Source organism: Eptesicus fuscus, chromosome 4 (genome assembly GCF_027574615.1).
Source record: "Eptesicus fuscus isolate TK198812 chromosome 4, DD_ASM_mEF_20220401, whole genome shotgun sequence".
Classification (NCBI taxonomy): Eukaryota; Metazoa; Chordata; class Mammalia; order Chiroptera; family Vespertilionidae; genus Eptesicus; species Eptesicus fuscus.
Window position 1 is genome coordinate 13521064 of NC_072476.1, and position 22271 is coordinate 13543334.

Consider the following 22271-nt stretch of genomic DNA (forward strand, 5'->3'; position numbering starts at 1 on the left):
TTGATGTTGACCTTGATCACCTGGCTGAGGTGTGTTTGTCAGGTTTCTCCACTGGTTTTTCCACGTAGAGTAGAAATCATGATGTGCAGTCCACACTTAAGGAGTGGGGATTATGTTCCATAAAACCCTTAGAAGAAACATAGGGTAAATCTTCATGACCTTAGTTTTGGCAATAGAATCTCAGATATGACACTAAAAGCACAGCAACAAAATAGAAAATAGATAAATTGGAGTTCATGAAAACTCAAAACTTCTGTTATCAGAGGATATTATCAAGGAAGTGAAAACACAGCCTACAGAATGGGAGAAAATATTTGCAAATTATATATCTAATAAGGTTCTAGTATCCAGCATATATAAAGAACACCGACAACTCAACAACAAAATGGCAAAACTTTAGCTTTTACCAAAAAAATGCTGTAACGAAGAAGCCTGTGCAGAAATCATGTTGCATGTTTGAGCAGATCTGTAGAATAAATTCTCAGAAGGCCACGTACCTTTCTAATTTTGACAGCTCTTGCCAAGTTGCCCTCCACTGAGGGTGTACCAGTTTAGATTTCGGCCAGGATTTATTTCCAAACCTACTCTGAAATATGCCAACACTGACAAGACTGCTCATTGCAGTATTATTCATAATAGCTTCGAACTAGAAACAGCCCAAGATACTCAACAGGAGAACGGACAAATAAGTCATGGTCTTATCATACAATGGAATACTACATAGGAATGAAAAAGAACAAAGTTCTGCTACCCACAAAGTGGAGGGACCTCACAGCCATGTCAATGAGTGAAAGAAGCCAGGACTCACTGTGGGATTCCCGCCAGATGAACCAATTATGAAGTTACAAGGAAGAAGGCATCTCCCTGAGGTGACAGACAAAAACAGTGGTTAGCCTTGGATGGTGGGGTTACTGCCTGCACAGGCACAAGACAGTCCCCCGAGGTGCTCACAACGTCCCACACCTGGACCTAGCTGGTAGTTCCATAGGTGTATAAATACGTACATACTCATCAAGCTATGTGTAAGCTATGGCTCAATTTTTTTAAAAGGCTTTTTTTTCTTTAAAAGCAAACACTAATGTGCTAACAACATGGTCAGGGCAGCAGGCAGTCTCCATATCTACAAAGGGTCACACGGCCGACCCTGTGTCTCTTTTGTCCAGTCTTAAACCAGCTGCGGGTTCTGGTTGTAAGGCGGGGGAGGTCTGTAGCTCCCTCCGGGGCCGTCTAGGGTTCCTCCGGCACACTCAAAAGGTGCGCCCAGTTGGGTGCTCTCTTATTCTCTGCGCCAGCTGTTGAGCAGCTGCCTGGCTATTTATAGCCTTGGGGCTCTGCATGAAAGGAGCCTCGTTCAGCAGCTCTTTCTCCTGCCATGGACCCTGCTCCTGAGCCCTTCTTACACCACCCCCCACTCTCCAGCCCCCACCCCCTTAGTCCCAAGCTTTCATGTTTCTGGAACATTCCAGGTTCCATTGCTGGGCTGTGTGTTTCTGTGATGAGCGGCCTGCCCTGCAGAGCTGATTCCTGGGGCTCATCTGTAGGATTCTCCATGAAGTGACCTTGAATGAGATGAAAGAGCTAATTTCCCACCAGACTCGGGCCAGGGCCAGGTCTTGGGCACTCAGCTGCCATGCCATCTCCTGGGTGAAGTCACATCCACTCAGAGGCTCAGGAGGAGGATTCAGTTCCTTCCCGGGAAGCATGACGGTGGCCCTGGCCTCTCCTCCTCAGGATCTCCTGGGCCTTCTTAGCTAAAGAGGCCAACCAGGCTCTGTCCACCACGCTCCTCCTACGCCTGGTGCAGGCCTCCCAGAGACCGGGCACTCCCCTGCCTGCCCCATCCTATGGGAGCTTCTGGTTCTGAGTCCAACCCCCTCCAGGGCAGTTTAGCAAGGGGCTCAACTCTGTCCCTCATCCCCACCCCCTATTCTAGTGGGGACAGATGGACGCATCCTTCGGGAGCCTTGAATCTTTTCTTTAAGTTCCCTTTGGCACCAAGTTCGTCCCTTTTTTTCTTTTTTTAAATATATTTTTATTGATTTTAGAGAGGAAGGAAGAGGAAGAGAGAGATAGAAACATCAATGATGAGAAAGAAATCATTGATTGGCTGCCTCCTGCATGTCCCCCACTGGGGACTGAGCCTACAACCCCGGCATGTGCTCTGACCGGGAATTGAACTGTGATCCCCTGGTTTGTAGGTCAAGGCTCAACCACTGAGACACGCTGGCTGGGCCCAAGTTAGTCTTGTTCCTCATTTCAGAAAATCAGGACACTCCCACTACCCCGAATTGAAAGGGTGGTTTGCTACCCACCCCACCAGCCATGGAGGGAGGGAACCAAACTCCCTGCTTTCATGGTCCAGCTGAAAACTCTGTGGGGAAGCCCATACCCTGGGAACAAGGTACAGAGCTTCAGTTCCTCTGTGTTACCAGAGGAAGGGTGCTTACTGTAGGAGACAGGATCTGAAGACATGATCTAGAAGTGGATCTGAAAACCAAATCCATTTTAAAAGTAGTAAAGGCTTTGCCTGTTTGCCTTTTTCTTCCTCACTACCCTCTCCCTCCCTCCTTTCCTTCCTTGGTAAAGTGAAGGATCCCTCTGACCATGGAGGAAGGTCAGGTACACCAGACTGGAATGGATTTCATTGCCTTGGTGTAATGCATAAGGTCTACGTTCTTTGTGTAACAGACAAGCTGAGCGAGTTGACCATTCAAGACGGTGGGACTGCCCCATCTCTATGGACCGAGAGGTGGGGCAGTGAGGCTAAACAGTGTTCAGGAGCAGAGAAGTTCACTTTGCTATGATCTATCACCTTCCCCGTGGCCTGTGTGCACCTGACCTGTCAGAATCCCCTCTGGGGCTCTGGAGTGTGGGCCGCCAAGCAGTTACTGGCAGAAAAACAAGAGCAAAATTAGTTTGCATCCTTTGCGTCTGTGGCTGCCTGCCAACGTTTCCTTCAAATATGCACGTTTTCATTCTGGAAAATTTTGTCAGGCTTATTGCAAATGAAAGGGAGAGCAGACAGAAACAAAATGACATTTGCTGGGCTGGAAGGACTGTTTCTAAATCTATTCTTATGAATACACCAATGTTTGTGTGCTTTTCTGGGGGGACTTAGAATCCAAGTCAGAGACAGCCTCAGTTTACCACTAGTCTTGGGTCTAGATCAGCAATTTTCAACCAGTGTGCCATGGTTGACCTCCTTTCCCTGAGATTGTTGTAAAACAAAAGAAAACAAACAAACAAACAAAAAACAGCCAACACAGCAACAGCCATCTGGTATGAATGAATCAAAATTATACCTATTCTTTTTGTCATAACAGCAAAGAAATACATTTTTTGGTGTGCTGCGGAATTTTAGTAATTAGTTTACGCGTGCCATGAGATGAACAAGGTTGAGAATTGCTGGTCTAGATGCATGCACGTTTCCACATGTGCATAGTAAATGGGCATATGGCCAATGTATGGCAAGGGCCATTGTACGCCACCGCTGAAACATATGCAAGACAGATGGGCACTAAATCCACAAGATAATGGAGAACTGTAATGAATTTCATGGGCATCAGATTTTTATGTTCCTGTAAACTTATGAAAGCCATGAAATTAAACGACCGCCTCACAACAGTACCGGAGTGACTAATTTAATTGGAGGGGAGGGGGGGAGCTCTCTAAAAAAACCCATTGGTAAATCAAAACTAAAAAACGAATACCCTTTTAGAAATGGAGAATGATATCCCCCCGTTTTGACATTTGCTCACAGATCCCTTTGGCTATAAGAGTTTATTATGCAAGATACTCTCTTGTTTTACAAAAGGACTGATGCCTCCAATCACACAGGGCAGGTCCCAGGGCCCACCGGGATGACTCTTCAGCCTCAGGAGAGCCACTGGGCTGCAAAGGGGGCCCTTCCAGGGCACGACCGTGTTTACAGAGATGCTCTCTTATTTTCACACGAGCTTGATGACTGGAAAAGGGAGAAGGTGAACGACGTTTCCTTCATGGACAAAACAAATGTGACCATCAGGGCATTTGCACATCGAATGACCGTCCTCCTCACTTCCCTGCACATCGCTCAGTGGCTAGAAGAGCAAGAATGTCTTTTTTCTAGATAGTTGGGCTGAATTTTAAAAAACAAAATAAAAAACATCCAATCTCCTCCCAAGAGGAGCGGAGCTTCTCTTCGTCTTGTGTTTGCTAACGGGCTTCGCACACCCGTTTACCTAACACCCGGTGCTAAAGAAGCCAGACCCAGAGTGAAGGCCTGCACCTGAGCACTCCCTACAGGCATCTCACCCCACCTCGCAGAGTGCGCTCTGACTCCGGGCGCTAAGCTTGTGGGCTCGGTGTCAGCATATTCTCGCAGTCCAGGAACTGGAGGTCACACTTCTAACTTAAAAGATGGGGAAACCGGGCCAGCAAAGAAATACTTACTATTGGATTGCCCCAAAAATCTTAGGGGGAAAATGAGCTCCTTTTCTTCTATTTTTGCCCAAAGCAGTCCAAAGAAAACCAGTGTCGGTTCGCTCCGGTCTGTGAGCTCAGCTCAGTGTTGAACCAACTCCAGTGAAATCACAGTGAGAGCTGGCACCAGACCTGGGATCTAGCAGTGCATCCGCCTACACTCCTGACTGCAGAGGCCGCCTTGTCCCTTTCAGCTCCGGGACAGAGACCCTGCCGGAGAGGGCACTTCGCTCTCTTTCTTTATTTTCCTGTCTGCAGGAGGAAAGGGGCCGCTGAAACTTCCAATCCCAAGAGTGGCCTTCAAGGCCGTGAAAACGTGCAGCTACACCGTATGTTGCTCTGGACACCTCTACTCAAGCTAAGGGGAGCTGCCGGTGGCCCCGTGGAAGCCGGGCCAGATCTAGGGCCACAGCACCTTCTCCCCGCAGCGCCTGCATCTGGGTTAAAACGCAGCGGCCAGCTTTGGACCCACGTGGACTGCACGGTGCACACACGTGGGTAGGCTCTATGGATCGGTGTTACGTTAAAAAGACGTTTCTGAAATCTTGCAGATAAATTAATTTTCTGGTTAATTTATATTGAGTACATTTTTTCCCCCTGAAAATTTGCCAAGCCCAGAATAGACAAACAACAACATTTGAGGCAATTACACTATATTTTGAATTATTTTCCCCCAGCTTTTCTCGGTCTATAGCATAAAGTTTTCTCTGATACAGTAAAACATGTTAATATACAATAGATTACAAGTCTGTAGTAATGAATGAAAGATCGTGTGCTTTTATCTATACAGAGAGACATATGTATATTTCACAGATACAGTTCTTCCTGGGTTTGGTTGTTGACAGACCATAAACAGTTTCTTATTTTTTTTATTTACAATTAGGCTCCTTTCCTTTAACTGAAAGGAAACTTCAGGCTCCTCTCTCAGCAGTATTCTTATCTTCTGGAAAAGAGAAGATAGGAAAGCGTAGATGAGTAGAAGTTTGGAGGGGAGGAAAGAAAGAACCACAAGCAGTGTCTAGGACGTATGTTGATGAAAAAAGAAAACTATCCATGCTTTGGGATGGAAAGATGATTAAAATGTTCTGTGATTTCTTTCTGTATTTCGTGACAAGCAGGCTTCAATGCCGTGCAAAGGAAGCCTCAGGCAGCGGGTGTGAAAGAATGTCAGTGCTAGGATGGAACATACAACCACCCACAAGTCAAAAGGCTGCTCCCACAAACCACGCCGCCTCTTCACGGTGATTCTACACCACAAGCCACGGGAACTTGCTCTGTGACGGGTGAGGGGGAGCTGGCTGGGGCAACGTGACCGTGTCAGGTTACACCGCCGCTGGAGGGCCTCACAGCATCGGTTTTGGAATGAGGATGACTGCGTGGATTGAGACAGTGGGAGCTGCTCTTAGTAATGAGATCGTCTCAGGGACGTTAAATCCTAGAACACCGTCTGTTACAAATGGTGCAACTGACACGGGATTCCCGAGAGGATGTTAAGGCTTTGGGTTTTTCGCTCGGTGCTCATCCGTGTGTTCTTGGTGCTTCGGTTTAATGCTGTAGCGTGAGGAGGGTGCACCCGGAGGCCCGGCTGGCACCCCCCAACTAATGGCTGATGGCGCCTGCAGCTGCGGCACTTGAGGGGCGCAGAGGTGGCTAAGGGCTGCTTGGGAGCGAGCACTGTTGCACCGGATGTTGGTGAACTGCACTTCCTTGACACCCACTTTTCCGGGCATTCCCAGCTGGTCCTCTGCTCTGTCCCTGCACTCCCCCAAGTCCAAAGACAGCTTGGGATCCCGGAACCATGGGTGAGATTGGCTGGGGTCTCTATGGGTTCCATGCAGGCCTGAGAGTCTGGTTCTCTGCTGCTGGGCCAGCCCAGGAGCTGAGGCAAGAAGATCCTCTTTCTAAGCCCGAATCGGGCCCAGAATGCCCAGTGCACCACTCTGGCGGTGCTGGTGGCGGAAACCAGTGGGGCGTGCAGATGGTTTTCCGGAGGGTGGGGGTGCCCAGGTCCTGAAGCATCTCAAGCCGGGCCAGTGCATGAGGTACAGACCACGAAAGTGTTACAAGCAGAACATGAGGTCATCGCTCTTCACCAAGAAGCCAGAGCGGCAGCAGGCGGGCTGGCACCGTGCTGGGGCGTGGAGGCTGCTTTCTCACCCGTCCGAGGACCTGCAGAGCCGGGCTCCTCGCACTGCCAGCCGGGCTCACACACAGTGGACACTCGTGCGGCTCTGGCAGAGCTCCTGCTCCCAGTCATCCATGGGGCTGTTGCTCCGGGCACAGATGCACGAGGTCTTGGGTTTGTGGTGGTGACAGAAGCCACCTGTCAGGAACACAGACAAACTCTTGGGAGTTCTGGACACTACTGCATGGCTAGTTCACGAGCTCACGCTTGGTTTTCTCTCAAAGCATGCAGGTCTGAGCCTATTGTAATTCTGCCAACAAAACGGACAGTTGAAGAAGGAGATGAGGAAATTTGGAGATAAGATTCTGAAAGGGCTGAAGCGGCCCACTGTATTGGCTACATAAGAAATTGAAGAATTTGAATCACTATCCATGTGATTCATGCAATAAATTTTGTCCCACTTGAAACATTTTAGGAAAAAGGATGCTTTTACCCTCAATTAACTGCTTCAAATCTCTTTTTAAAAATAGTTTTACCTTATCTTCTTAGGCTTTATGGTATTAATTTCCTGAAGGTTCATATAAATAACGTTCTTCAATATTAAAAAACATACAAAGAAGTCTGAACATTCTCCCAGTGTCAAGGTAGGTTAGGGTGAGAAGTCTGTGGAAGTCCTTGACTGAAAATTTTGCAAAGTACAACTTGTCATGCAATTAATATAAGCAGGGGAACAAGGACAATATTCGGCCATATTCTTCTGTGCTAAACGAATACTCTAAATGTAGCTGTGGTGCCATCAGAAGCCTTTATTCTTGAGGAAGAAGAGATATCATCCTGGCCAACCAAAATTACCAAAGAGAAGTTCCATCAACACACCGTGTTCTAAAACTTGGTTCTAAAAAGTAAACTCTTGGTGTTCTCAGTCCTCTGTAAATAGTCAACAGTCTGTTTTTTTTGTCCAAGATCCCCAAATTGGTGTGAAAATTACAAATTGTGTTCTATGCTTTTTCGAGTTAAAGGCCAAGTGATATTTGTTTTTTCTTTCCCTTTCTCTAATATGTTCCTGAAATATTGGAGATGTATAGATATATGGTAAGGTATTTTAAAAATGATCTAACATTATAATAAAAAATTATTGTGTAACAAATAATTAGAAGAAAACAATTTTGTGTTAAAGGTACATGATCTATTGCTGTTACATTGGAAGGTAGTACAGGACACCAAAATAATCTGTGTTTTACACTAATCTTTCTGAAGGCACCAACGTGTTGCAAACTTTGCCTGTCTTCCCTGATGGTCTTTGTTAGCACATGGACACTGGAATAACTTTAAAACTTCTCCATTCTAAGCGTACATTAGATAATAATTTAAATATCTGACACATAACTCAAGTATCCAGTCTTACAAAAAGAAGAGCAGAGGGAGAGAAGGGAAGATGTATTGTACCTTGTCGGTCACTTGCTGACTACTGGGTACTTTCACCATTTAAATGCACGGTGTCCCATTCCACCACCTGGATACTTTGTTCTTTCCTGGCACAGGAAGGGGGAGGCCAAGAAGTTATTTCACTTGGATTTGCAGCATGCTCTGCTTTCTGGCCGTGTAACTGGAAATGATGGACAACAAGCTGAACCTGGGTAAGCCACTGAGCGCTCTGAACCTGAGCTTTCAAATCTGTGGTACAGAGAAAGCACCCCTGACTACCCACTTGGATGAGGCATCATGGGGATAAAAGGGGTTCCAGGCGTTTTGAGTTCCTTGGTGGAAATGCATCATATAATGAGAGACTATTTTACATATAGAGGCATATTTGCATATATGAGAACGGAATTTACATATAGAGGCATATTTGCATATGTGAGAACGGAATTTACATATAGAGGCATATTTGCATATGTGAGAAGGACTTACTTTCTTTAAATAAATAAAGTGTCTGCTAAATCATTTTGCTGTAGTTGTATCTACATTTCTGAAGTTAGAGAATGAGGATGGCATGGCACTGAAACCTACTTGGGAGGTCAAAGATGAAGGGAATGGGGGTGGGGACACATGTTCTTGGAGAGGAATGGCCACCCATGACACACTGAGACAGACTGGGTAGGGCTGGGCCATGGTTAGAAGACTTTGAGAGGTCAGTTATGGAGACCTCAGAAGCTGGGGAGAATGAGAGCCGGTCCAGAGAAGGAAGGGCATGGTGAGCCACTGAAGTTTGCCTCAGGCACAGGGTGTCTATGCCCAGGGGAGTCCAAGCAGAGTCTACAAGTCTACATCACTCCCCTTTCCCATTCTGCTTCCTTTTCCCAGAATCACATGGACAAGTTTCCAAATGACTCCTCTTTTCTGATACCATTCCTCACCCTCCCAACCTAGAAGGCAAGACTTTCCTGAGATCAAGAAGGTCAGAGGAAGACGGGGAAAGAGCATTCCTTTCAAAAGACTGCTGGACGCTGGGCTGCCTCGCCTCACGACCAGGCATCGGCAGAGATGGGATTGGCAGAGGCTTCCAACCACCACGCTCCTCAGAGAGCGGAACACCCTTCACTTGTGGTTATTCCTGAAAGGCTGCCACCAGCCAAATCAGCCCAAGCCAGTGCTTTGTTCCATCAGGCTCGGAGCCCCTCGTGTTGGGACCGAATTGCCATCAGGAGAGGATTGTTTTAAAAACAAAATGCATGATCTTATGAGTAGCATGTGGAGGGGCCCCTCTCTCGTTGTGGATCCAACACAATATTGGTGTAGCTGTTTTCTCTGAATGTTTCTCACCTATTGCCCCTTCTTGAGAGGCTAAGCAATCCATAGACCATAAACACAAAAATTACCCAATGGGTTACAGAAGATACGAAGAAGCCACTGTTTAATAATGTCAATGTGACCCCAGGTATCTGGAACTTCCCTTCAGTTTACTGGTGGAATTCATAGTTGTAGAGCCATCATGAAAAGCACAGTTTCTAATCACAGCTGTTACTCAAATATTCTCAAGTACTGCAGCAAATTTAACAACCTAAATAAAGGGAGCTTTGGCATTATTTGGCACATAGTAGGTTGTCAGTAAATACTGGCTGGATGTTACTTAAATGTTGGAAAGAATTTGACTAACTTTATGTTTATATATTGAAAAGTTCTTTGCATAGCTCTTCAAATGTATTTAGGTAACTCAGACATAAAATGTAAAATATAATTTTGATTGGAAACGCATATATAAATAAGCAGCATTAACACTTTTAATCAAGTTCCCAATGGAGAGTCCAGAAATGCCTAGAAACCGGATTTGCAGATAGCAATAATTACAAACCATCATTCCTCTAGTTATTGCAGATCAGGGGCATTTTATTTAGTTCCAGGAACTCCTGAAATTGTATGCAACATTAAGAGGGCTTATTTTTATGTGTGTTTTCTGGAGAAAGGAGCCACAATTTTCATCCAATTATCAAAGGCTTTGTGAGCCAGAAAAAAAGGTTAAGAATAGATGCTGTTGATGACAGAGTTCAGGAGGCACTCAGATTGCTCAATAGATGATTGCTTAATTCACTTCTCCTTCCGACTTCCAGGCCCAGCAGGAATATGAGAATTCCCCAAGCTTAAATTACTCTAATATACAGTAACAATTCTTTGGAGTCATGTTATTAAAAAAACTATTTCTTCCCCAAAGGAACTGTATAAAAATAGACACTCGGGGAGATTTTAAATTTACATGTATGTGGTGTGCAAGTGTATACTTTTTCTTAATCACTTCCTCTCATTTATCTCTTTCCCCAGTTAGCTTCCTTTTCCTGGAACTCGGGACTTATTCCAGGTGGCCACAATGACAGATTCCCACAGCAGGACCACGTGAGAAGAGATTTTAAACACAAGAGAAATCACCAAGGCTAAGTTTTGAGACTTATTGCAAACATTAGAGGCTGTCTTTCTGGGCTGTTTGAAAAATCCATTACGTTCCTGGGTGCTCTTTCTCGTGGAAGAGACCCATGTTCTCCTAAGACCTTCCAGGCAGCAGAGACCGCGACTCCCTAAGCTCCGAAAGGCTCCGAGGAAAGCCTGCAGCAGTTTCAGGAGGAGAGAGTGTCCTCATCAAGTAGCAGTATCCTCACTGGCACCAGGTTCCAACAGAGAATCACCTAGAAGCTTGATCCCTGCAAGCTGATGCACAAGGATGGACAGGCCCACATCTTCGTCTCCTTTCACTGAGTCTATAGGAGTCTCAACCACAGCAGGTTCTGTTTGGCTCCAGACTTGGAGGTGTTGTGAACCCCTAAGATGTATAAATGGCATGTGTGTTTTTCTGGGGAAAGTCTCTGGGACTTCAGATTCTGAAATGGTTTTGTGACTTCCCTGTGGTGTGGGCACCCCTGGGAACTCTGCAAGGGACAGGCTAGCTTCCTTTCTTAGTCAATCCCTTTTCTAAGATAATGCAGGATCAAACTATTAGAAGGCCTAATAAAATGGGGTTGTCATCACAAGCAAAACTAGCCCTACAACCTGCATTTCTGTGTTGTTTTTTTGAGTTCCATGTAAAAACAAATACTTCTCAACCAAAGTTAACTGTAGCAAATATGTCCATAAAAAAACCCCCACAGGACACATAGGGATTTTTTTAGTTGCCTTGTTTTCAAAGTCATGATGCAAAAGAAAAGCAAATCTTCCTATTTCAAGCCACAAATTGCAGGAAACAAGAGGTGCCCCAATCTCTGAAGTGGTACTGATCTTTTCAATGAGAATACCAGGCATCAAATATTTAGATTTTAGAATATTTTAATGTCCATTTCTTTAGTGGATGCATTTTGAAATTATTAAAATTAACAATTTACCAAGAATAAAGCAAAGGAAAGGTGGAAAATGCAAACAGTTGGTCCTTGCTAATTTAATTTCAGATTCCAGGCATGATGTGATTTTCTGAAACCACCAACCAAAAAAATGTTTACCTCAAAAATTTAGAAATGCAAACGCAGACTGATCTTTGGGAACTACAGATTATTACAGACCATGTAACTGGAACACGTGGCCCTTGGGCTCTCAATGTCATGTGCAAATGTGCAGGTGTCTCCACAAGCGAAGTCAGTGTTAATGGAGTCGTGTGCAGGTGTTGCATAATCTGTGCGACTCTTCAAGCTACTTAAGGGTTTAATTACTGATGCTCTACATTTGTTTGCATTGGATAAAATCATGTGCTTGTTTATACATACATATATAGATATATAATTTTATCTGACCTGGGGCCAAGAAGAAAATAGCAATTGCAACTCAAAGCAACTATTTACACACATTCATTTCTGAAGTATTGCTTCCTGCCCTAAGTTCAGAAGAGGTATTGCTACTCTGAAGAATGCATCCATCGTGCCGGTAGTGCTTGAACCTGCTGCTTAGAAACCCATCTGTCTTCAGCAACTATCTGTTCAATGCCAACTGGGTGAGACACACAGCAGTTCCGTTGCAGAGATTCTGTGGCTCCGTGATGAGGTATGCTTCAGAGCAGGGAACTGGGAATGGCTAGAGAGCACATCTGAACTGGCTATTAGGAAGGCTCAGGGCGTTTTTAGACAATTTTGTACTCTGGGTGAGCTGTCCATCAAAGGCTCCGGTTTGCACAATGCTGAACCAGATCACCATGTGGTCTGACTCTCTCCCGGTGGTTTGCAGCCTCTCGGATTCCCAGGGCCAGGAATCATAAACACCTTTGTAGGTGGGGAAGGGGAAAAAGAGTTCGCTAGGAAGGAAGTGTGTGCAGAGATGAACTTTGCAGAGCACGTTTTGGGCGCAACAACAGAGACACTGGTAACAAGTAGGCAACCGCCCAGCCCCTTAGGTGCCGCCACAGCTCCAGAGCCTGAAGCGAGCAGGCAGAGGAACAGAGCCACACTCAAACACACGCCTGAATACTGGTGGAAGAAACCCGGACACGCCCACACTCTTACAGACAAGGAGAGCATTAGGTAGTGTTTTTTTTTTTAAATAAAAATAAAAATAAAAATTCTGCAATATTTTATAAGAATACATTCTTTAGAAGCAAGAGGTATTGTCACAACCATTCTTTCTCCGGCATTGGAAGAACAACAAAGTGACAGTGAAACCTGAAGGAGAGTCGTGGTCACTGAGAATGCTCAGTTCCCTAGGACGGCGTGGTCCTGGCTATGGCTGAACAGCCGGGTGGCGATCCCCTGGGGAGATGGCTGATCAGAATCAATATGTCATGATGCTGGAAATGGCAGATTCTGTACAAGTTTGGGGAGGAGGGGTGATAACTTAACGCAGATGTGAGGTTACACACAGATTTACCGGTGAAAAGCACATGCACGGGGCATGTCGGTGAAGACCTTAAACAGAGAAGGAGCTAGTTCTCCAATTACCCCAGGAGCCGTGGGCCAGGGTCACCTTAAAAATAACTAGGACTATGGCAACGCAACTCTAGCCTGAGTTCAGTTCTACGTCAAGTTCAGACTCCATGTGGCAAAATGTAATTACAAGGAGGACTGGCAGCAGAGGGCACAGAAGTGTTCTCTCCTTTGTCCTGGATTAACACCCCATGTGCATCCAGACGAGTCTGCCCCAACACACAGTGCAAGACCTCCATCTGGAGAGGGCTGGCCTTCACTCACAGGCCCGGTCCTGCCACCAACAGGCCCAGCACAGGCTGCCAGTGGGAAGGACAGAGAAACTTCTTGAACGTGTGAAGGCCAAGACAGTGCCGGCACTGCCTGGCGCCCCTGCGCTCTGCCCAGACCCCCTGCTTCAGACCCCGCCGGTTCCTGTCCGCCCCGCGCCACGCGCCACACAGGCCAGAAGCAGCGGCACTCGCTGTGAAAAGCGGTGACGGAGAGCTTCTCGGACCCGAGCGCGGGCCATGCCCACCGGGGCCGGCTCGGCCCCCTTGCAGGGCAGGTGGCCAAAGAGGCTAAAGCACCAGCAGACAACTGCTCACCCTCCGCTGTGTGCCTTCAGCAGAGGGACCCGGCATCCCCTCCCTGGAAACACATTTCCTGACAAATAAATAAATAAATAAATGCAACCCTCAGGCATTTATTTTCATTTCCCTCTCAGACGGGTCAGCCTCCAGGACAACCCCCTTCACTCCCGGCTGGAAGACCCCTCGGCACGAGGGCAGAATGAAAACAGCTTTTACATTCCTGAGGCCTGGCTTCCCAAGCTTGGTTACGGGTTAGCGTTTGGAATCCTGGCCTGCGTGTGGAGGTGTGGGGCGTGGGGCTCCCACAGCCCACAAGGGCCGGGTGCTCTGGAAGGCGCAGGGAGGGAGGGGCGCCAGGCCGTCGGCTGGACCGCTGTTCTCAGCCCGCACCACCCCCCTTGACCTCCCCTCGGTGAGTTACTGGCACTTGAGCTCAGATTCATAAATGCAAGTGTGTGTGCGTGTATGTATTTACATAGAAGGGTCAGGTCACGGGAAAACACTATTAAGTATATAGGAAAAAACAAACCTCAAAAACATGGCATTGGCAAAGAAAAGTGTCTCGTGAGAAAAAGCAGTAAAAATGATATCTTAACCACAGCTTTTGTCTTAAGAGTCCAGCAATACCCAGTGCCATGACCTCTACCCCGTGGTCTCTGTCCCTCGACTCTGAAGCCACAGCCAGCCCCCGAAGGCACTTGTTCTCCACGCTGCTGAGCGGTTACACCAAGGGGAGAGGGTTCCGGGGAGAAAAGGAGAGAAATGGATGAAAACGAACCCTGAATAACTGTGATCTACACAGAAGTTAGGGCTGCACTGACCACGTGACGCCACTCCTGGGGATGGAAACTGTGGCGCTCGGAGCGCACCACAGCCAAATACAAATATTATTGTGTTTCAGGAACAGAGCACCGTGGGCAGCGTTCAGGTGCTGCGTCACACACTCTTTGAGACGTTGAGCTTGGTGAGTTCATTGGCTTCTTCCATCCCCGTATCTTCACAGTCACTTCTTTCTATGGCTTTGCCAAATCGACACCTTTCTTCAGCTTTGACAGGCTCTTTCCAGGGTCTCTTAGAAGACAGGTGAGGGTCCTTGGCCTGGGTGTTATTCTCAGAACCCAGAGATGGCTTGTCCAAGTTCTGTACAGAAGGCACCAGGTTGGCAATCTCGTCCGTGGGAGACCGCCCGATGCTGCCATCCACCTGGACTCGGATGTCTGGGGAGATGGACAGCTGGTGCTGAGGCACGACCCCATTGTCTGTGCACTTTGGGTAAAGGTAGGTCTTCATCTGACCTTTGCCCTTGACATTCACCGTGCCCCTGTAGTCAAAGTCATAGCCCATCTTGCTGAGGACACGGTAGCTTTCTTCACTCACCTGGATGCGGCACTCCACTCCCGTGGTGTCCATCCTGCTGGCGATGTTGACGGTGTCTCCCCAGATGTCGTACAGCAGCTTGGTCGTGCCGATGACCCCTGCTGTCAGGGGTCCATGGTTGAAGCCGACTCGGAGCTTAAAGTTGAACCACAGCATGTTGTTGTTGAAGTCATCCACCACGCGCATCATCTCCTTGGCAAACTCAAACAGAATCTGCAGGTGTTCCTGCGGGTGGCTGCCATCCTGGCACTGCGTGGCATTCAGCCCCGATGCGGCCATGTACGTGGCCCCAATGGTCTTAATCTTCTCGATGCTGCTGTAGTCTGGCTTGCTCAGGAGTTCGTCAAAGTCCCCGATCAGCTCGTTGAGGACCCGGTAGCATTCCTTGCCTCCCTCGTAGTTCTCCTCATAGAACTCGCTGAAGTTGACAATGCTGGCAAAGATGACTCCCCCGTTGTCGTGGTTCTTGGAGTAGGTCTGGGAAACCTTCAGCTGCTCAGCCACATGGTAGGGGATGATGTTCCTCAGCAGCCAGTCTGCTTGGTCCCTCATGCTCTGGATCTTGGTGCGGTGAAGGTCCGCCTCCACATCCCCGTGGTAGTGAAGGCGGTAGCTGACTTCGAATTCTCGATTCAGGAACCAGACCAACAAGAGCAGGAGAAAGAAGGCGAGAATCACTTCCTGGCCAATCAGGCTGACCGGTCTCCTGCTGTCATGCAGCAATGAACTACTGCACGGGTTTCTCTCGGAACTGGAGAGGAAAGAGAAGAGAAAGAGATCTCTTCTTACATGCATCTCTTAAAGAAAAGGCTACTCTCTGTACTTCCAGGTTCTGAAATAGCCCCACTAGCCGGCATCCTGCATAAAATGTTCTTGAGCTCAAGCCTCCAACAACTGCAGCTGCAGAAGCCATTTCTGCTTAGTTGGCTAGCTAAAGACACGGAGAGATAACGACTGACTTTTGTAACTGATTCCTTTAATAAGTGTTTTGTCATTGCTTTGCTTTTCAGAAGTTCTTTGGTTTTAAAAAAATCTTTTCTTTTTTCCCAACTTTCAATTTTGAAAAATGTCAACCTTGTAGAAATGTTAAGAGACTAGCAAAACAAACCTTCACACATCCTTCTCCTGGATTCAACAGTTGTTAACGTTTTGCCACTTTCCTTTTTCTCTCTGTCAACATGCACACGCACTCACACACTTGTTGCTGCACATTCTGAAAGTTGTAGACACTGACATTTCAGTCCTGAATGGTTCACTATGTATCTCCTGTGAATAAGGACATCTCCCTACATAACCACACCATTATCAGACCCAAGAAATTTAACATTCTCTGATATATTCACTTTTTAGATTTCTAATCCAACTTTCGCTTTGAAAGACTTGTAATTTTACAAAGAAATTTTCTAAGTTCTCTACTCTCTGCCTGTATAAATGTTTGGCAAAATACCATCCCCCACTCTGAGTTAGTTCTGTTTTGCCAGTCACTTAAGATAATTTAACATTTAAAAATAAGTATAAAATGTATACTTTTAAGTGTTATACATTGTAAGAATCTCAAACAATATAAACAATGAAAAATATGTGTCCTTCCTCCAAGGTAACCAACACTGTCATTTTTTAAAAAATATTTTATTGATTTTTTACAGAGAGGAAGGGAGAGGGATAGAGAGCCAGAAACATCGATGAGAGAGAAACATCGACCAGCTGCCTCCTGCACACCCCCTACCGGGGATGTGCCCACAACCAATGTACACGCCCTCGACCGGAATCGAACCTGGGACCTTTCGTCCACATACCGACGCTCTATCCACTAAGCCAAACCGGTTTCGGCAACACTGTCATTTTCTTGAGGTTGTACACTATTCTAATGCATGGATGCACAGCAAGCATGTCAAACTTGCGGCCCACAGGCTGCATGCAGCCCACAATGAATATTTTTATGGCCCAGCCAATATAATGGTAAGAAACGTTTTAATAAAAATTTTTAACTTAATTTTTACAATATCCTGTTATACATAATCTATATATATAAAAGCCTAATATGCAAATTTTCCCCATGGGAGTTTGACCAGGAGACCAATCGCTTGCTATGACATGCGCTAATCACCAGGGGGCAGCACGGAACGAAGGAAGGCCCTGGTCAGCAGCCAGCAGCCAGGGAAGGGAGGCCCCAACTGGCAGCCAGAAGGAAGGCCCTGGCCAGCAGCCTAAGGTCCTGATTGGCCCTGGTCACCGGCCAGGCCTAGGGACCCTACCAATGCACTAATTTCATGCACCGGGCCTCTAGTTATTAATAACGAGCTACAATGTTTGCTAATGACTGATTACTATAATCGTGTTGCATTCATTTCCCTTACACGCCTTACATGCAGGCACACCATTTCTCTCCACTAATACTAGCAGCAATTATTTTAGCAGCTGGCCACGTCATTAGTCCTGGACTGACTTGTTTGGTGTGTGCAACAGGAAATATTTCACTTTCGGAGGACAAGAAAAATAGGTTTATTTGCATTACACTTATTAATTTGTGCAGTTATTCAGTGTCTGGTAAGTTAATGTTCAAGAAAAAAATACGAATTTTTATTAAAATGTTCTATTTCAGCCCTTTGTATTCAGCATGTCTCTATCAAAATAAACCTACGTTTCTATGAAAATTGAAGCTTTTGCTTTTTTGTGGCCCACATAAACATAAACCTTGCTTATTTGGCCCATGTTAGCCTTTGAGTTTGACATGCTTGATGTACAGTCACACCCAGGCCCCCTCCTGCAGGTGTTAGGTTGCGTCCTTCTTTTACTACTGGGAACAATGTCGCAGTGATATTCCTGCTCTGTGTCACTGGGCATCAGAATGAGTGTGTCTGTGGGATGAACTCCTGGAAATGGAATTGCTGTCATTTAAAATACTGTGCACTGACAATTCCCCTGGAAATCTCCAACTTGGCCTTTTAATTTCTACTCCTGCCAATAACCAAGCCTGCTGTCAGGGGCTGTTCTCTGGTTCCCCAGTGTGAAGGGCAATACCTATTCTGAATCTCAAGCACTGAACAAAATAACTATTTTAGATGGTTAAAACAGATCTGTCTAGCCCCTCAAACCTCCGGTTGGCTTTAGAGTAGGGAGAGGAGAAGTAAACCTTCTCTCTGTGAGGGAGCCCATCTCATCGGCTTCTTTCTATTTCTCCACAGTGGAGACACAAAGGAACAGACATCACCAAGGCTTAATGTCATCTTAACAGCACGGCCGGGCCTGTGAACCCCTGTGGTAGGAATGGGTGAGCTGTCTAGGTTTCCTCAATCGTTCTAGTGGTTTTGTTGCTTTTCTTGCTGTGCTGTGACCAAAGCCAGCAGTGTGGCCTAACTCTGGTGAAGGCACAGGCCAGCTCCCTTTGGATGGAGAAGGGGAGCAGTGAAGCGTGGACCAGGATGGCAGGGAAAGAGGAACAGAATACAATGTTTGCTTTTACCTTCGCTTAAATGTTAAGCCTCAAAAGGAAGAGTCCTAATACACAGATTTACAGTTAGGACCCAAGGGCTGCCCTGTGACAGAAGAGATCTGTGAGAATTACTTCCGATCTATAACCCCTATTTCCTATTCTATTACAGAAGGAACCAAGGTGATGGCTCTATTCCTAAATTCAAATAGCAAAGGCCATTTCAAAAGGAGAAATTCTATGTGACTAAATGCAAGGATCAATTTATGACTTAATGGTTGGACATTAGATCATAAATGAAATTTAGAGTAAAATATACTATAATTCATAATCATGGAGAAGGAAGATTAAAAACATAGAGAAAAATAGAAAACAAAGGTCACTCATGGTTCTAACCAGGTAGACACATGATTTGTTAACATTTTGGTGTACTTCAGTGCCATTTAAAATCTATGCCTCAGATGCAGGGGTGGGGGGTTACCAGGATGGGACACAAGGGGGGTTTCTGGAGGCCTGGAAATGTTTTTTTCCCCTTGGTCTGAGTGGTATTGGTAATTGTGAAAATTCATTGAGCTGTATTCTTATGATCTGGGTAATTTTATTTGTATATATTACACGTCAATAAAAATTAACTTTAAAAAGCTGCTAAGTGTTTTGCTTTTAAATACTATAGCTGTCATCATATATAGAAACACATTTGCATTCTGCCTTTGTTCCATAGTTACTTTAATTCTCATTTCAAGATCTAAACGTCCACAGATATTTAATTTTTGAATTACAGAAAGAGAAAAGTATCATCATTCATCACTCATTACTAGATCATAACTATTACACTTTTCATATACAATGAATTACCTAGCTGTAGCTACAGGACATATGTAATTTCACATCATAAGTGAAAACCATACACGTTTCCCACATTGCTCCATTTTTAACAGTTATAAAATTTGAGTATGTATGTCATAATTAATTTATTTTTTATTGACAACTGAGGTTGATGAATTTTCAATATTATCGATCATTGAGATTGATATTTTTGGGCATGCAGCCTTTACCATACGCTGAATTATCTCCTCAGCAGATAAACAAAAACAGGATTATTTACGTAAAGGCTATGAGCATTTTTACAGATTGTCAAAGTACTTTCTAAAACAACTGTACCATCCTGAGGAGTGATGAAGCATGGTGGATAGAGCATGGCTTCGTCATGAGAGGCCAGGGTTTACACACTGCCAGTGACCAGCTGTGTGACCACAGGCAGGTTCTTAACTTTTCTGATCTGCAGCTTCCTCGTCTGGAAAATGGGGACAAGGTACCTAATGTGTAAAGTTATTAAACAACCTTATATTTTATAAGTGCCTGGTAGCTACACAAAATTAAATACCACCAGAATTTATGAATGTGCCACACCCTTGCCTGCGCTAGGTATTTATGTCTTAACTTTTTAAAAAAAAAATATTTTATTGATTTTTTACAGAGAGGAAGGGAGAGGGATAGAGAGCTAGAAACATCGATGAGAGAGAAACATCGACCAGCTGCCTCCTGCACACCCCCCACCAGGGATGTGCCCACAGCCAATGTACATGCCTTTGCCTGGGACCCTTCAGTCCGCAGGCAAACGCTCTATCCACTGAGCCAAACCGGTTTCGGCTATGTCTTAACTTTTAAAGATCCAATTTAAAAGCCCAAAAAGAATTCTGTAGGTATTTACATGTGCAATGACTTCAGCAGTAATATATTTACCACCTACATTTCCTCTTGTGAATATTTTGGTGTTTTTTTTCCCCCTGTCTTTTATTTATGCAGGTCTTAATGAGCTCTTTTTTAAAAGTCTCCCCCCGGCCCCGCAAAAAATAAAAATAAAAACAACAGTTCCACAAAAGTTTTTCTCAATCTGTTTTGATCCCCTCTAATCAATTTGTCTGTACGTCCTTTTTTCTTTTTTTTTTTACATGTGGTTTGCATTATTATTTGTAAGATTGGAACGTTATCTCTTAGAGGCTTGAAAGCTATTTAATTTTATTTTTCTAGATTTTTATATAGTTTTACATAATTTTTATTTTAGACTCTTCAATTTATTTAGAATTTAGTTTGCTGTTTATAGTAAAGCAAGGGTTTATTATTTCAAATTTCTAGTCAGTTATTTCAAAATATTTTACAGAATAAAATAAGTACTTTTCTTTAATTGGTGAGATCTCTTAAAGTCTTATATAAAACTAAACCAAATTTAACATATGGTTTAAAAATTTTTTTTAGCTTAGCGAGAGAGGAAGGGAGACAAAGGGAGGGACGGGGGAGAGGAACATCAATTTGTTGTTCCACTTATTCATGCGTTCATTGGTTGATTCTTGTACGTGTACTTACTAGGGATGGAACCCAAAACCCTGGCGTAGTGGGATGATGTTCTAAACAACTGACTTACCAGGCCAGGGCTAACATGTCTTAACTATCATTTCACTTTCCCAATAAAATATAACTATGGTCTGATATTTCAACAAGTAGATATTTTTCTTTATTCTTTTAAGAGTGTGTATATTGTTCTTCTTATTTAAGATACAATGGATTTAGAAAGTTTAGGAATAAGCAGTAATGATATAGTTACTCTCATTGATTCAGATTTAAGCACAATGTTAAAAGCTTACCTGAAATTCTGTACTGCATCATGGTGGGAAATTACTATGGAACTGAAATTAAAATAAATAAAAATATTATTATAAAAGGCATTGTATAAAGCAATCTGAGAAGACTTTACATGAACAATTTTTCTTTTTTATGTGGAGATCAAGTTAGACAGTTAATTTTGTATTATAATTTGACTAGCAGCCTGTTTGCACGAAGATTCGTGCAATAGACCTTCATTCACCTGGCTGCCTGCACCAGTTTTCTGCCGGCACCGGGGACCCAGGCCTTGGCTGTGGCCACTGCCTTCTGCCTTCTTTCAGGGTTGGGGCTTGGCCCCGGGCGGCGGCCTTGGCTCTGCTGCACCCCAGTGTCCCTGCTATGGATCGCAGGAGCCGACCCCTGTGGTTGCCTGCGATCCATGCAGGCTCCCCCCTGGTGCCCAAGGCCGGGAAAGCCTCCGCCCCAGGCTTTCCCGGCCTTGGGCTCCGCCGCACCCCAGCGTCCCTGCAACGGTTTCCTGGTGGGTGTGGCTTTGTGGGTATAGCGAAGGTATGGTCAATTTGCATATTGCTCTATTATTAGGTAGGATAATGTATGTTGAGTAAGAATAACACAAGGTAAAGGCAATGGTATAGGTATAAAGCCTTTACATCAGCTATGGAGAATAGGCAAATCACCAAACAAAATAAAACAGGAAAATTCTCAAAGGCATATCTATATACATAAAAAGCTAATATGCCAAGTGTCCATCCAGGGAATGACATCACATAGCAATGCCCAGCTTCCTCTCCTGAGCGACGACTAGCCTCCTTGCAGTTTCTTCAGCCCAGGAACACGACTTGCTTTATAGCCAGGTGCAAACATTTCACACTTTAACCAAATGTCTGTGAAGCATTTTCCCATGCCTCATTTCATTTGATCCTCACAGAAGTCCTGGAATAGGTAGATAGGAGACTCGGTGGAATCTTATTTTCTTTTCATTAGCCGGAAAGCGGAGATTTAGAAAGTTTAGAAACTTGACCCGACTGAAAAGAAGTAAGAAATGGTGGACCTTGAAAATGACTTCAGGTTTTCTCACTGAGAAGAATATAGTCAAACACTGCTATAGTTAAATATTTTACCCTTTGTTCTCCCTGCATGATCTACAATAATAATCTGCTTCGTGTTGATATTTACTGCTGTGTTCCTGACAATTACCTGAAAAAGAAGTTGGGGTGCTTCACTGGGCTGGAAAATGTTTAGCTAAATCAGAAAGCAGGTCTAATTAAGCAAGTTTATTCTATATCTATAAAAGGCTAAGTGGACACACACACACGCGATACATATAAAGCTCTCGCTGGCGCCAATCGCATGCATGT

The 22271-nt window shown here is 44.9% G+C and overlaps 1 protein-coding gene across 2 annotated transcripts in view; it reads right to left on the reverse strand.

The window, feature by feature from the left end:
- Positions 1-12504: 12504 nt before the first annotated feature.
- The window catches only part of ADCY9 (adenylate cyclase 9), a 139746-nt gene continuing 129979 nt past the window's right edge, over positions 12505-22271 (reverse strand). For both annotated transcript variants that reach the window (XM_054714673.1, XM_028145658.2), the window contains 2 exons: positions 20934-20975; positions 12505-15612 (listed from right to left, as the gene is read on the reverse strand). In XM_054714673.1, the coding sequence (XP_054570648.1) occupies positions 14421-15612; positions 20934-20975 (1234 nt within the window). In that variant the 3' untranslated portion in view covers positions 12505-14420. The remainder of the gene's footprint in view (positions 15613-20933; positions 20976-22271) is intronic.